This window comes from Gadus morhua, chromosome 7 (assembly GCF_902167405.1).
Source record: "Gadus morhua chromosome 7, gadMor3.0, whole genome shotgun sequence".
NCBI lineage: Eukaryota > Metazoa > Chordata > Actinopteri > Gadiformes > Gadidae > Gadus > Gadus morhua.
Genome location: NC_044054.1, coordinates 33,574,319 through 33,589,179, shown reverse-complemented (window position 1 = coordinate 33,589,179; position 14,861 = coordinate 33,574,319). Strand labels below are relative to the sequence as shown.

The window sequence follows — 14,861 nt, the reverse complement described above, 5'->3', positions numbered from 1 at the left end:
CAGCGGGCCGGGCCATGGGTCTGAGGGGCCTGGGGGGCTGCCTCTCCTCCAACACCTCCTCCTCCAACAGCACGGCGTCCGACCGCCGGCCCCGCCTCCTCCGGCCGCTGGCGTGCGTGTCGTGCTCCTCCTCCTCGGGGGCGGGGCCTCTGGAGAGCCCCGCCCTGCTGCGTAAGCGTCTGGTGGGCGGGTGCCTGCCCTGCGCCCCCTCGGCGCCGCTGCGCGCCCTCCACAGCTGCGTGACGGGCTGCGACCCCAAGGCCAGCCAGACGGCCAGCTCCTCCTGCAGCTACTGCAGCAGCGACCCCATCGTGGTGACATTTAACCCCCGCCGCAGCACGCCCCCGGGGAGGGGGCCGGCGGCCCACCCCCAGGCCGGCGCCTTCCCACAGTCTGACGACGACGACTACAGCGTGCGCACCATCTGGCCCGAGGAGCTGGCCAGGAAGATGAGCCACGCCCACGGCGCTGGCGGAGGCCCCGGGGCCGGGAAGCCGTCCTGTCTGAGCCGCGGGGGCCAGAACGGCGAGGCCCCGGGGGGGGGCATGGCCCTGCTGGACTGCCAGAACCTCCGGGAGTTCAGCCACACCCCCCTGACGGACCACGCCGGCAGGCGGCGCCTGTGGCAGGGCAAGATGGCCGCCCTGGACTTCATGGGCGTGTCCTCGGGCGCGGAGGACGGGCGGAGCTCGCTGAAGAGGCTGCTGAACCACGAGGGGGGGGCGGGGGGGGCGGGGGACGGGGGGGAGTATGACGACATGCCCTACCGCCCGCACTCGCCCTCGCCCCCGCAGTCCCCCGTCTCCTTCTCCCCCCCGCATTCCAACCCGGGGACCCTCATCCTCAAGCCCCGCCCCCGGCAGAGGGAGCGGGAGCGGGAGGGGGGGCGGTCGCTGCCCTCCGCCCAGTCGCTGCACCTGGTCCTGGACTCCCTGAACCGCGACCAGGACGAGGAGAACCGCCGCCGTAAGCCCGCCGCTCATCACCACCTCAGCGACCTCCTAGTCCCCCTTCAGAGCTCTCTTTATGTTTATGTTTAGTTCCTAGCTTCTTATCCTCAACACATACTGGTCAGCGCAATCCACGACCACGACCACGACCACGACTGGTTCCCGGATATCAATCCCATGTGCTCTCCTCTGATCCTCTTCTGGTCTTCTGGTCTCTTCCCACAGTGCACCTCTCCCTCCCTCTGTCCTCCTCGCTGCCCGCCTCCCTGTCCAACGAGGGCGCCGTGACGCCAGACGCTGAGAACGCCGTCATCAGCGCCATCCTGCCCTTCCTGTTCCTAGGCAACGAGCGGGACGCCGAGGACCTGGACCTGCTGCTGCGCCTCAACGTGGGCTTCGTGGTCAACGTGACCACGCACCTGCCGCTGTACCACCTGACCACCGGCCTGGTGCGCTACAAGAGGCTGCCCGCCACCGACAACAGCAAGCAGAACCTGCAGCAGTACTTCGAGGAGGTGTTTGAGTTCATCGGTAGGCCCCCCGTCGCAGTGCGGTCCGCTTGTTCATTCAGGAGAGCCTTTACCCGCCGCACGCTGAAGTCAGGTCCAGCTCGTTAGCGGGGTGGGGCGTGGCCCAGCATGCAGATAGGGATACTGCGGACAGACGAGCATCTGACCTCCAGACTCCCCTTATTACCCGCTCTCACGGTGCGGCTTCAGGGTCGATTATCCAGACAATCAGACTTCAATTATCCACGCTACTATCGCCGCTCTCCTTTCAGATGCTTCCTTTCCCCCATTCAGTCCTCACTCGCCCAACGGTCAGACATGGGGACTACGGTCAGACATGGAGACTACGGTCAGACATGGGGACTACAGTCAGACATGGGGACTACAGTCAGACACGGGGACTACGGCCAGACATGGGGACTACAGTCAGACACGGGGACTACGGCCATACATGGGGACTACAGTCAGACATGGGGACTACAGTCAGACATGGGGACTACAGTCAGACATGGGGACTACGGTCAGACATGGAGACTACGGTCAGACATGGGGACTATAGTCAGACATGGGGACTACGGTCAGACATGGGGACTACAGTCGGACATGGGGACTACAGTCAGACATGGGGACTACGGTCAGACATGGAGACTACGGTCAGACATGGGGACTATAGTCAGACATGGGGACTACGGTCAGACATGGAGACTACAGTCAGACATGGAGACTACAGTCAGACATGGAGACTACAGTCAGACATGGAGACTACAGTCAGACATGGAGACTACAGTCAGACATGGGGACTACGGTCAGACATGGAGATTACAGTCAGACATGGGGACTACAGTCAGACATGGGGACTACAGTCAGACAAGGAGACTACAGTCAGACATGGGGACTATAGTCAGACATGGGGAGTACAGTCAGACATGGGGACTACAGTCAGACATGGGGACTACAGTCAGACATGGGGACTACAGTCAGAAATGGGGACTACGGTCAGACATGGGGACTACGGTCAGACATGGAGACTACAGTCAGACATGGGGACTACAGACAGACATGGGGACTACAGTCAGACATGGGGACTACAGTCAGACATGGAGACTACAGTCAGACATGGGGACTACAGTCAGACACGGAGACTACAGTCAGACATGGGGACTACAGTCAGACACGGAGACTACAGTCAGACATGGGGACTACAGTCAGACATGGAGACTACAGTCAGACATGGGGACTACAGTCAGAAATGGAGACTAGTCAGACATGGGGACTACAGTCAGACATGGGGACTACGGTAGAGACAGAAGTTGTGTTTTTCTGATCCTCAGGATCACTGAGGGTACCCTTGACCCTTAAGAGGAGGTACAGACGGTGCATTGGCCTCAAAGGGTTCCAGCGCAGCCTGCTTCACGGCTGCCTGCTGAAGCTTCTAATCCTGGGCCGATGGCCAGAAGGTCGTCCGAAAGAGTCCTGGGTCAGCCCGAGCACAGGGTCCAGGCTGAACAGCCCAGAGGGGAACAGGGTCCAGGCTGAACAGTCCAGAGGGGAACAGGGTCCAGGCTGAACAGGGTCCAGAGGGGAACAGGGTCCAGGCTGAACAGTCCAGAGGGGAACAGGGTCCAGGCTGAACAGTCCAGAGGGGAACAGGGTCCAGGCTGAACAGTCCAGAGGGGAACAGGGTCCAGGCTGAACAGTCCAGAGGGGAACAGGGTCCAGGCTGAACAGTCCAGAGGGGAACAGTGTCCAGGCTGAACAGTCCAGAGGGGAACAGGGTCCAGGCTGAACAGCCCAGAGGGGAACAGGTTCCAGGCTGAACAGCCCAGAGGGGAACAGGGTCCAGGCTGAACAGTCCAGAGGGGAACAGGGTCCAGGCTGAACAGCCCAGAGGGGAACAGGGTCCAGGCTGAACAGGGTCCAGGCTGAACAGGGTCCAGGCTGAACAGTCCAGAGGGGAACAGGGTCCAGGCTGAACAGCCCAGAGGGGAACAGGGTCCAGGCTGAACAGCCCCTGAGTCATCCTTTAAGTGGTTCATTCGGCCCTTCCCTCACTAGGGGCTGATGGAGGACTGTTCTAGCTAAAGACGCCTTGATGCAGCGTGTGTCTCTCAGAGCAGTGATGCAGAGTGTGTTCAGTCTCACAGAGCAGTGATGCAGAGTGTGTTCTGTCTGTCTCACAGAGCAGTGATGCAGAGTGTGTTCTGTCTGTCTCACAGAGCAGTGATGCAGAGTGTGTTCAGTCTGTCTCACAGAGGAGTGATGCAGAGTGTGTTCTGTCTGTCTCACAGAGGAGTGATGCAGAGTATGTTCAGTCTGTCTCACAGAGCAGTGATGCAGAGTGTGTTCAGTCTGTCTCTCAGAGCAGTGATGCAGAGTGTGTTCTGTCTGTCTCACAGAGCAGTGATGCGGGGTGTGTTCTGTCTGTCTCTCAGAGGAGTGATGCAGAGTGTGTTCTTTCTGTCTCTCAGAGGAGTGATGCAGAGTGTGTTCTGTCTGTCTCACAGAGGAGGCCCACCAGACGGGGAAGGGGGTGCTGGTCCACTGCCAGGCGGGCGTCTCCCGCTCCGCCACTGTGGTCATCGCCTACCTCATGAAGCACACGCTCATGACCATGACCGACGCCTACAAGTACGTCCGTGGGCGGCGGCCCGTCGTCTCGCCAAACCTCAACTTCATGGGCCAGCTGCTGGAGTTCGAGCGCGACCTCAACTCCGGGGTCACACCCCGAATCCTCACCCCCAAACTCAGCGGCCTGGAAACCCAGGTGTGAGGGTTTGGGGGGGAGATGAGGTAGAAAGGGAGGGAGGTAAGAGGGGGAGACGGGGGAGAGAGGGAGGGGAGAGAGGGCGGGGGGGGGGGGAGATACAGAGAGGATCAGGGAGGGAGAGATGAACGTTTATCTCCGTCCCGTCGGCAGAGGACCGGGATGAGAGGCTGACCCCCGGGGTTGAAGGCTCCCCCGGACCCCCGCCGACTGCTGCTGTGTTCAACACATACTGCACTTTTACTACTGAGCACCGGATGCAGGATTCGCTCGTTCCGATTGGTCCGTCAGGGGGGCCGCATCAGAGTTCGCCACATCGAGGTCAACGTTTAACAAAGCCTGTTCAGCTGTTATATATCTTATATTTTATTGATTATCCGAAGACTCTTCCATTGTTTTTTCTAATAATGTGCATTGACAGCGAATATATAGAAATATAGCGATTCAATGCTGAAGCTCGACAGAAACACATGCATGGAAAATAAGACGACAGACTTATGAGGTCGGCCATCAGTCTTGTGCTTCCCAGCTCCCCACGTTCGCTCGTTGATCATCATGATCGCTTGCTTGTTGATTTGTTTAACAAAGTAAGAGCACATACATGACAAACCACAGACGGCCACTGTGGGGGGGATGCACGTTGTAGCACCAGAGAGCCGTCGCTAAGCACTATCCATGCATTCTTTATTTATTTAGAATCATCCTCCGATACTTGATGATTAAGTTTTACTGTTTTACCCCTTGGACCATGGGCGTGTTCAGAGAGGTACCACGAGTGATGTCTCGGCCCGGTTCAGACCAGGCACTTCCAGAAGGGGAGAGGGCTGGTCTAGCGTTAGCCGCCTCCGTCGCCTTCAGCGGTACGGTAGCCTATCTCTTCCTCATGGGACGGGAGCACAGTTAAAATTACTTTCCAAAGATTTCCTGTGTGTTCTGAATACTCGTTTACTCAAAGCGGGAAAACCATATTGTTTGTCTACAAACGTACAGATAATTCTGCACTGTTTCCAGCGCTGTGACTGGATGCACCACTGGCAGAATTCTATGATCAGCTGCTTCTGTCTGAGGAGGGTAACCTGTCGGTTCTTTGATCAGCTGCTTCTGTCTGAGGAGGGTAACCTGTCGGTTCTTTGATCAGCTGCTTCTGTCTGGTCGTCTACTCTGAGGAGGGTGACCTGTCGGTTCTATGATCAGCTGCTTCTGTCTGGTCGTCTACTCTGAGGAGGGTAACCTGTCGGTTCTATGATCAGCTGCTTCTGTCTGGTCGTCTACTCTCGCCTGTCAGCGAGGCATCACAGTTAGCCTAAGAATAACAGCGCTGAAAATAGTACAAATGATCAGTGTGCTTCAAACCTCCACACGACTTCGTTTGTTCTCATGTCGGCCGACATGTGATGAACCTATGGAACGTCGTTCATTATAAATTAATATACGGGATAATCAGAAGCGAAATGTGGAGATTTACATTCCTGTCTGTCCAAATGTTCACTTTGTATTGTACCATGAAAACTAGTGATCCCCAGTCAAGGGTCGAGTAGACTGTTTAGTAACAGCGACTGAGACGTGACCAGAAAGTATTAGCTTTAATTTGACCACTTATGCATCTCCTTATCAATCTTACTGAATCATTCATTTTATGATTAACAGGTGAGCGAAACTGATTAAATAAAGTTACGAGGAGAAGACTGAAAATAAATAGTTTAAACCAAACTAGACCCAGTGCACAACCAAAGCCAGAGTATCCACCCCCTGCCCGGGCCCCCCCCTAACACTAGGGCCCCCCCCCTACCACTAGGGACCCCCCCCCTAACACTAGGGCCCCCCCCCTAACACTAGGGCCCCCCCCTAACACTAGGGACCCCTCCCTAACACTAGGCCCCCCCCCAACACTAGGGCCCCCCCCCTAACACTAGGGGCCCCTCCCTAACTCTAGGGGCCCCTCCATAACACTAGCCCCCCCCCCCCCCTAACACTAGGGACCCCTCCATAACACTAGGGACCCCTCCCTAACACTAGGCCCCCCCCCCCTAACACTAGGGACCCCCCTAACACTAGGGCCCCCCCCCCCCTAACACTATGGCCCCCCCCCTAACACTAGGGACCCCTCCCAAACACTAGGGACCCCTCCCTAACACTAGGGACCCCCCCTAACACTAGGGCCCCCCCGCTAACACTAGGGCCCCCCCCCTAACACTAGGGACCCCCCCTAACACTAGGGACACCTCCCTAACACTAGCCCCCCCCCCCTAACACTAGGGACCCCTCCATAACACTAGGGCCCCCCCCCCCCTAACACTAGGGCCCCCCCCCCAGTGTTAGCGAGGGGGGGTCCCTAACACTAGGGGCCTCTCCCTAACACTAGGGGCCCCCCCCTAACACTAGGGACCCCCCCTCGCTAACACTAGGGGCCCCCCCTAACACTAGGGACCCCCCCCTAACACTAGGGACCCCCCCTAACACTAGGGGCCTCTCCATAACACTAGGGCCCCCCCCTAACACTAGGGGCCTCTCCATAACACTAGGGCCCCCCCCCTAACACTAGGGGCCTCTCCCTAACACTAGGGGGGCCCCCCTAACAATAGGGACCCCCCCTCCCTAACACTAGGGGCCTCTCCATAACACTAGGGCCCCCCCCCTAACACTAGGGACGCCCCCTCCCTAACAGTAGGGGCCTCTCCCTAACCCTGCGTTCACACCAAAAGATGCAAAAAGTTGACGCGCGGCATGATCCCATTCAAAGTGAATGTAGAGACGCGTTGCTGCTTTGCTGCCGCAGCATTTGCTGCCGAGAAAACCGGCAGCAAAATTTGATTTGCGGCGCGTCAAAATCTGATTTGCAGCGCGGCATGCCCGTGCCCGCTGCCAGGCACGGGCGGCGGGCACGTTCACGTATTTTGCGGCGCGTCAAATGCTGCTCGAGTTGAAATATTTCAACTTTTCGGCAGCAAACGCGTGATGACAGCCAATCAGCGTTCAACAGCGTTGCCACTGAGGCGTTGCCACTGAGTGACATGCCGTAACAGCCAATCAGTGTTACTCCCTTGGAGTGACCTAGAGTTCACTACCGTTACATTTATTTAGCAACTCGAAAAAACCCACAAATCAGCTTTCTGTAGTGTAGTTGTGTTTACAGTTAAACTAAACTATGAGTATGCTAAAGGGCTAGAAAACAACCCCAAACAAAACCCAGTTGGGTGCCAGGCAGCACCAGCCTTCCAGGCTCCGAATGGTCTCATGAACCCATAAACGACGGGCATTCCGACGTCTCTCCCTCTTCCACAACAGGTAAAGACATGCAATGCTCGTAATGTCGGCCATGGTTGTGAATGAATTCAGAAGCACCACGGGCAGAACTTGCCGTGCTGCGAAACTTCCCGCGCTGCAAAACTGCGGCGCAGCAAAACTTTTGCTGCGCGTCAAAACTTTTGCTGCGCCGCAAAACTTCGGCGTCAACGCGTTCGGGCAGCAAATGCATCTTTTGGTGTGAACGCAGGGTAACACTAGGGACCCCCCCTAACACTAGGGACCCCCCCCAAACACTAGGGGCCCCTGCCTAACACCAGGGACCCCCCCTAACACTAGGGACCCCCCCTAACACTAGGGGCCCCTCCCTAACACTAGGGGCCCCTCCCTAACACTAGGGACCCCCCCTAACACTAGGGACCCCCCCTAACACTAGGGGCATCTCCCTAACACTAGTGGCCCCTCCCTAGCAATAGGGACCCCTTCCTAACTCTATGCACTTACTACCGCCCCCCCGCCCCCGTGGGGCCCCCTCACTGTGAAGACCTCCCTGTGGATCCTGGACCGCGTTGTGACGCTGTGTGATCAGGATCGTGATCACTGTGCATCGCCTCTTCCCAGCCCTGTCAGCGCTGTGTGACATGCCAGACGCAGAAGCCCTGCATGGACAGGACGTTCATAACGATGTTTATTCACTTACTCTTAAAGTTAACTCCGGCAAAAATGTAACCCATGGTCTTTTTCTGAATGAAAAAGTATCAAAAAAGCCATGATCCAGACATTTTGTTTATTGATCAACCAGTAGAGAGCTTGCCCGGAGCCATGTTAACAGCCCAGAGGCTAACAGTGGGCTAGGGGCGGTGCGGCTAACGCTTACACTACTACTAACATTGCTCAAAACAGCACCAAACCTCTGCAGTAGCATGTTGAGGGTCCATACACATAAAACAAAGCAGCAACAACGTAGTTAGCGAACCCAGAGTTAATTAAAAATACTGTTATAAAACAGACTTCTAAAATTGACCTCCTGTAAACATGGACTTACCTGTAAGGCACAGTATTGTAAACTAGTATTCCTTTTTTAATAAACTCTAGGTTCGCTAACTAAGTTGTTGGTGCTTAGTTTTCGGTGTAGGTACCCTAGTCATGCTACTGCAGAGGTTTGGTGCCATTTCGAACAATATTGGTGGTTAAAAAAGTACTTATTTGGAGGCATTCGGCGCAATGCACTGTAAGCCATTCGGGCTGTTAAAGCTGCTCCGGTAGATCAACGGAAAACAACGTCTGGACGGCTTATTTGATGTGTTTAATGCAGAAAAATACCTTGGGTTCAATTTTTGCCGGACTTGCACTTGAAAAGCCAAATGTATGCCCTTCATCCAGTTAGTTTTTATGTGAGCCGATATTCAATTCAACCCCATTAGCACGATGGATGTGGGGGCTAGCGTGGCACATATAGTCCATCTCTGACATGCTCACTATGTTTGAAGCTCTTGAACCTAACTGCAATTGACCGCACTCCTTTTTATTATCTGCTCCGCTCTGAACAGAAAAACCAAAATTTGCACTGAGAGTTGATTTCCTGCTGAAGGGTTAGGTTGCTGGTGAGGTGAGTTTGAATCAGGAGTGAGGAAGGAAGGGAGGAGTGAGCAGGGGAGGAGTGAGGAGGGGACAGCACTAGTAAGATAGACCGGTAAGAGAACGGGTTTGATGGACTAAGTTTTATAATAAAAAAATAAATAATACATTTCGGTCATTGTGAGAGACGGTCTTGAGACTGTGATAGAGACACTAAATAGAGCAGCAAAGTGCAGCCTATCACCCACGTAATAGCACCCTGCTGGTGTCAAACCAATAAAGTGCATCCTCGGTAGCTACAATGGGAACGAGCCAGTGAGCCGCAGAGTAGCTTAGACCTCAACACTTTAAGGCTGATTCTGTGTATCAAGCCCTATTCATAGTCCAGTGTGCACAAAGCCTTTGAACAGGTCCACTAATACTAACCGCAGTAGGAGTGAGCTTCATGCTGCTTGAATAACGACACGTTGATTCAGTGTCAGTGTTTGGTTTGAACAGCCATGCAGAGCTAGAAGCCTCGTACGTTCTCCTGTTTATCGTAGCTTAACGGTAAAGTCAGTAGCCTGTCGCCCCAAATCTGAATAAACCTTTGAAATTGACAATTCCAAAACCAAAACATGCCTTTAGTCGAGCAGTGTAGCAACCTGTGCCCCTTGGTGTGACCCTCTCCTGGGGTCAGAGTTAGGGTTCAGTCCGGCAGTCCTTTCAGGGTGCCATGTACAATGTTTTTCTACTTTGTTGTCTGTTGTGGAAGGTTTGCATGCGGGCCGACATCTGTTGATGTGTGTTTGCGTTTTCTAGTTTTTTTTTTTTTTTTATGAACTCGTAAGAATGGCTTCCTGCTGGAGAGGCTGACCTGCTGGTGAGAACACACTGGTGTTAGTGGTGTTTCACCACGCAGAATCTGAGCCAACGTGTTCCTGCTGGCCCTCAAAGCTCCTGGCCCGGCCGTAGCCCTGTGGTAAAGTGTTTTATCTTCAACCCAACATGCTGTCTGCCTCCAGACTGCAGCGCTCAGACCTCACGGTTCTCCTGATGCAGCCGCTCCTCGTTGGTTCTTTTATGCAAAAGAGAAGCTCCTCCTTTAACCGCAGACTCTAGACTGGCCCAGACTGGATCTGAGATCTCAGAGGGGGATGGAAAGATTGGATTGTGACCGATTCTGTTCCACAATAAGGAAAAAATATAAGTATTTGTATTTTAAGTCCGACAGTCTTATTTTGAACCAAGGGGGTGGTGGGGAAGAGCAGGGTTAGGGTCAGGGTCAGGGTTAGGGTTAGGGTTAGGGTTAGGGTTAGGGTTAGGCTGCTGGACGATGACTTGAGGAGCGAAGGGAGTCCCTTTGTACTGGCTAGTGTCACAAACATTGTATTACTGTGCATTGTGTTCTGATGTGGACCTGTTTTGTTCCTTTGAGTACGTTATCTTCTCTTACATTGTTTCATTTCCAGCCCAAAAGAAAAAATGTTTGGAAATAGAAAATGAGAAGAAGCTCTGCAAATGCTAATCGGAGGACACTGGTACTCACAAGTGATCAATGATCATTGTTAATCCTAACCCTGAACCTAACCCTGACCCTAACCCTGACCCTAATCCTACCCCCAACCCCTGACCCCAACCTTAACCCTCACTACTCAGCCTCACAGAAAGAGATATTTTTTTTCTATTTTCATGAATCTTCCTTCACTCCAGAAACGTAACCCCTTTATTTTACCTTCACATACTAAATAAGTACTCCTTAGTATTCCTTTGTAAACACAAAGACTGAACAGAAGATGCACTGACTGATAAAACACTGCTGCTATTGGCCACCGGGGACAGATCGTATCTCCGCGACGTCCTCACTGAAGGCCCGTGGACCGTGGTGGAGGACGGCTGATGTCAGGGGGGGACTCAGACTGTCCCGATGCAAACGGCCACACACTGCTGGAGAAGTAGCCCCTGTGGACTCCTGAGTACTACAGCAGGCTTTAAACTAAACCCACTGTTTCCTCATCCTGTGTGTTCATGATCCACAGAACAACGAGAGGGAGACAGAGAGAGGGAGAGAAAGAAAGTCTCTCTCTCTCTCTCTCTCTCTCTCTCTGTCTCTGTTTCTTTCTGAAAGTCTTTGAACGATCTTACCGGTCACTGTGGGAATCTTAAAAAGAAAAAGTGTTGAATACAGTGTTGATTTTGGAATCAGTTGTCTTTTTGTTGCCTTGACGATATGTTTTACATAAATGACTGATTTTAAGACATACTCAGATACTTTTTTGATGTTGTTCCATGTTAAGTCTTTTCATCCAACTAGTTCAATTAAAACATTAAAAGTTCTGCTCTTGCTTCAGTCGTGTTCGCTCTTGTTCCTGACGCTTGGCGGTTAAGGGTCGATACGAAGGAAAGGAAGTATATATACGATACACTCAAATTATTAAATTCAACCCACAGTTGAGTTAAGTGCTTCATTTAAACCTACAGTGGAGTGCTTTGGTTGAGCCTAGAGTTGAGTGCTTGGTTAAGTGCTGAGCGTACCACCTCAGGGCTGTCGGCCCGGACCCCAACCTGCCGGTCAATAGATGTGATTGGCTGTCAGCGCAGGGTCAACCTGCCGGTCAATAGATGTGATTGGCTGTCAGCGCGCCGCGGGGTCAGCTGACCACCGCCCCAAGTTGAGCGGGTTTGAAACGAGTGGAGCTTCATCTGACCGCGAGGAGCAGCTGCTGGGAACGACGAGCCAGGGCCCGGGAACGCCCACCCAGGGCCCGGGAACGCCCACCCAGGGCCCGGGAACGCCGACCCAGGGCCCGGGAACGCCCACCCAGGGCCCGGGAACGCCGACCCAGGGCCCGGGAACGCCCACCCAGGGCCCGGGAACGCCGACCCAGGGCCCGGGAACGACGAGCCAGGGCCCGGGAACGACGAGCCAGGGCCCGGGAACGACGAGCCAGGGCCCGGGAACGCCGACACGGGGCCCGGGAATGCCGACCCAGGGCCCGGGAACGATGAGCCAGGGCCCGGGAACGACGAGCCAGGGCCCGGGAACGACGAGCCAGGGCCCTGGAACGCCGACCCAGGGCCCGGGAGCGCCGACCCAGGGCCCGGGAACGCCGACCCAGGGCCCGGGAACGCCGACCCAGGGCCCGGGAACGACGAGCCAGGGCCCGGGAACGCCCACCCAGGGCCCGGGAACGACGAGCCAGGGCCCGGGAACGCCGACCCAGGGCCCGGGAACGACGAGCCAGGGCCCGGGAACGCCGACCCAGGGCCCGGGAACGCCGACCCAGGGCCCGGGAACGACGAGCCAGGGCCCGGGAACGACGAGCCAGGGCCCGGGAACGCCGACCCAGGGCCCGGGAACGACGAGCCAGGGCCCGGGAACGCCGACCCAGGGCCCGGGAACGACGAGCCAGAGGCCGCACGGCCTGCTGTTACGCAACGCTGGGGGGAGGGAGGGGGAGGGAGGCAGGAGGGGGGCGGGGGAGGGAGGCAGGGGGGGAGATCAATGGGCTGTTTCTGGTTCAGAGAACACAGCAGCCTCCCCATCAGCTGCCCCCCGGTCTGAGGGAGGGAGGGTAGGTCAGGGTTAACCTTAACCCTACCTAACCCTAACTCTTAGGTTAGGGTTAGGTAAGGTGGGGGGTAAGGTTAACCCTGACCTTACCCTAACCCTAACCCTGATGCCCCAGTATCCAGGTCCTGTTCTCCTCTGGGGGTCGATAATAGAACTAGAATCCCCTCGAAGCCCTGATATAGAACTACAGGTGCTGGTCATATTATTAGAATATCATGAAAAAGTTGATTTATTTCATTAATTCCATTTAGAAAGTCAAACCTGTAGAATGTATACATTCATTCCAAACAGACTATACATTATAAGTGTTTTTTGCCAAAAAGAAGATGATTATAGCTGACAACCAATGAAAACCCTAAATTCAACATCTCAGAAAATTAGAATATGGTGAAAAGGTCAGATATTGAAGACACCTGGTGCCACACTCTAATTAGCTAACTAACTCAAAACACCTGGAAAAGCCTTTAAATGGTCTCTCGTTTTGATTCTGTATGACACACAATCATGGGGAAGACTGCTGACTTGACAACTGTCCAAAAGATGACCATTGATACTTTAAAGAAGGAGGGCAAGACACAAAAGGTCATTGCCAAAGAGGTTGGATGTTCCCAGAGCTCTGTGTCCAAGCACATTAATAGAGAGGCGAAGGGAAGAAAAAGATGTGGTAGAAAAGAGTGTACAAGCAAGAGGGATAAACGCGCCCTGGAGAGGATTGTCAAACAAAACCGATACAAAAATGTGGGGGAGATCCACAAAGAGTGGACTGTAGCTGGAGTCAGTGCTTCAAGAAGCACCACACACCGACGTATGCAAGATATGGGCTTCAGCTGTCGCATTCCTCGTGTAAAGCCACTCTTGAATAAGAGACAACGTCAAAAGCGTCTCGCCTGGGCTCAAGACAAAAAAGACTGGACTGCTGCTGAGTGGTCCAAAGTTATGTTTTCAGATGAAAGTAAATTTTGTATCTCCTTTGGAAATCAAGGTCCCAGAGTCTGGAGGAAGACAGGAGAGGCACAGAATCCACGTTGCCTGAAGTCCAGTGTAAAATTTCCACAGTCAGTAATGGTCTGGGGTGCCATGTCATCTGCTGCTGTTGGTCCACTGTGTTTCCTGAGGTCCAGGGTCAATGCAGCAGTCTACCAGGAAGTTTTAGAACACTTTATGCTGCCTGCCGCGGACCAACTTTATGGAGGTGACGATTTCATTTTCCAACATGACTTGGCACCTGCACACAGTGCCAAATCTACCAGTACCTGGTTTAAGGACCATGGTATCCCTCTTCTTGATTGGCCTGCAAACTCACCTGACCTTAACCCCATAGAAAACCTATGGGGTATTGTGAAGCGGAAGATGCGAGATGCCAGACCCAACAATGCTGAAGAGCTGAAGGCCACTATTAAAGCAACCTGGGCTCTCATAACACCTGAGGAGTGCAACAGACTGGTCGACTCCATGCCACGCCGTATTGCTGCAGCAATTCAGGCAAAAGGAGCTGAAACTAAGTATTGATTGCCATACATGCTGAAACTTTCCATGTTCATACTTTTCAGTTGGCCCACATTTCTAAAAAATCATTTTTTGTACTAGTCGTAACTAATATTCTAATTTTCTGAGATACTGAATTTGGGATTTTCAGTAATTGTCAGTACTAATCATCCAAATTAAAAGAAATAAACATTTCAAATATATCACTCTGTGTGTAATGAATTGATATAATATGTAAGTTTCACGTTCTGAATTTAATTACTGAAATAAATCAACTTTTTCATGATATTCTAATAATTTGACCAGCACCTGTATATACAGTATATAACATAGATAGAAATCTGTTTGTATATTCACACACACATACACTTATACTTTAGAGGCTGCAAAAGCAAATTATGTTCTATGGACCTACTGCACAATGACAATCAATTATATTTTATATATATATATATATATACATACACACACACACACATATGTATACACACACATGAAATAGTATGAAACAAGTCAAGGCAGACACATATACTTCACACAGCGTCTTACAGCAGACCATCTGAGTATGTCTTAAAGGCAGGGATCATGAAATAGATTTATATAATGTGGTAAATTAGTAAAACTAGCTTATTGGAGAATCAACAATATTTTGACAAAACAGAATATACCACCATCACCCAGTAGGGGAAGCCCTTGTCGAGCCGAAGTGTCTTTGTCATTTAGGACTAGACGTCACATTAATTAAAAGTAGACATAATTAAGAGTGTACGTTTATGTGG

General features: G+C 53.0%; 1 protein-coding gene across 1 annotated transcript; it reads left to right on the top strand.

The window, feature by feature from the left end:
* On the top strand, positions 1 to 5,998 carry LOC115547212 (dual specificity protein phosphatase 10). The gene is made up of 3 exons (XM_030361269.1): positions 1 to 966; positions 1,176 to 1,481; positions 3,964 to 5,998. Exons 1-3 carry the CDS (start codon positions 15 to 17, stop codon positions 4,227 to 4,229), a joined length of 1,524 nt encoding a protein of 507 aa, XP_030217129.1. The 5' UTR covers positions 1 to 14; the 3' UTR covers positions 4,230 to 5,998.
* Positions 5,999 to 14,861: the final 8,863 nt, after the last annotated feature.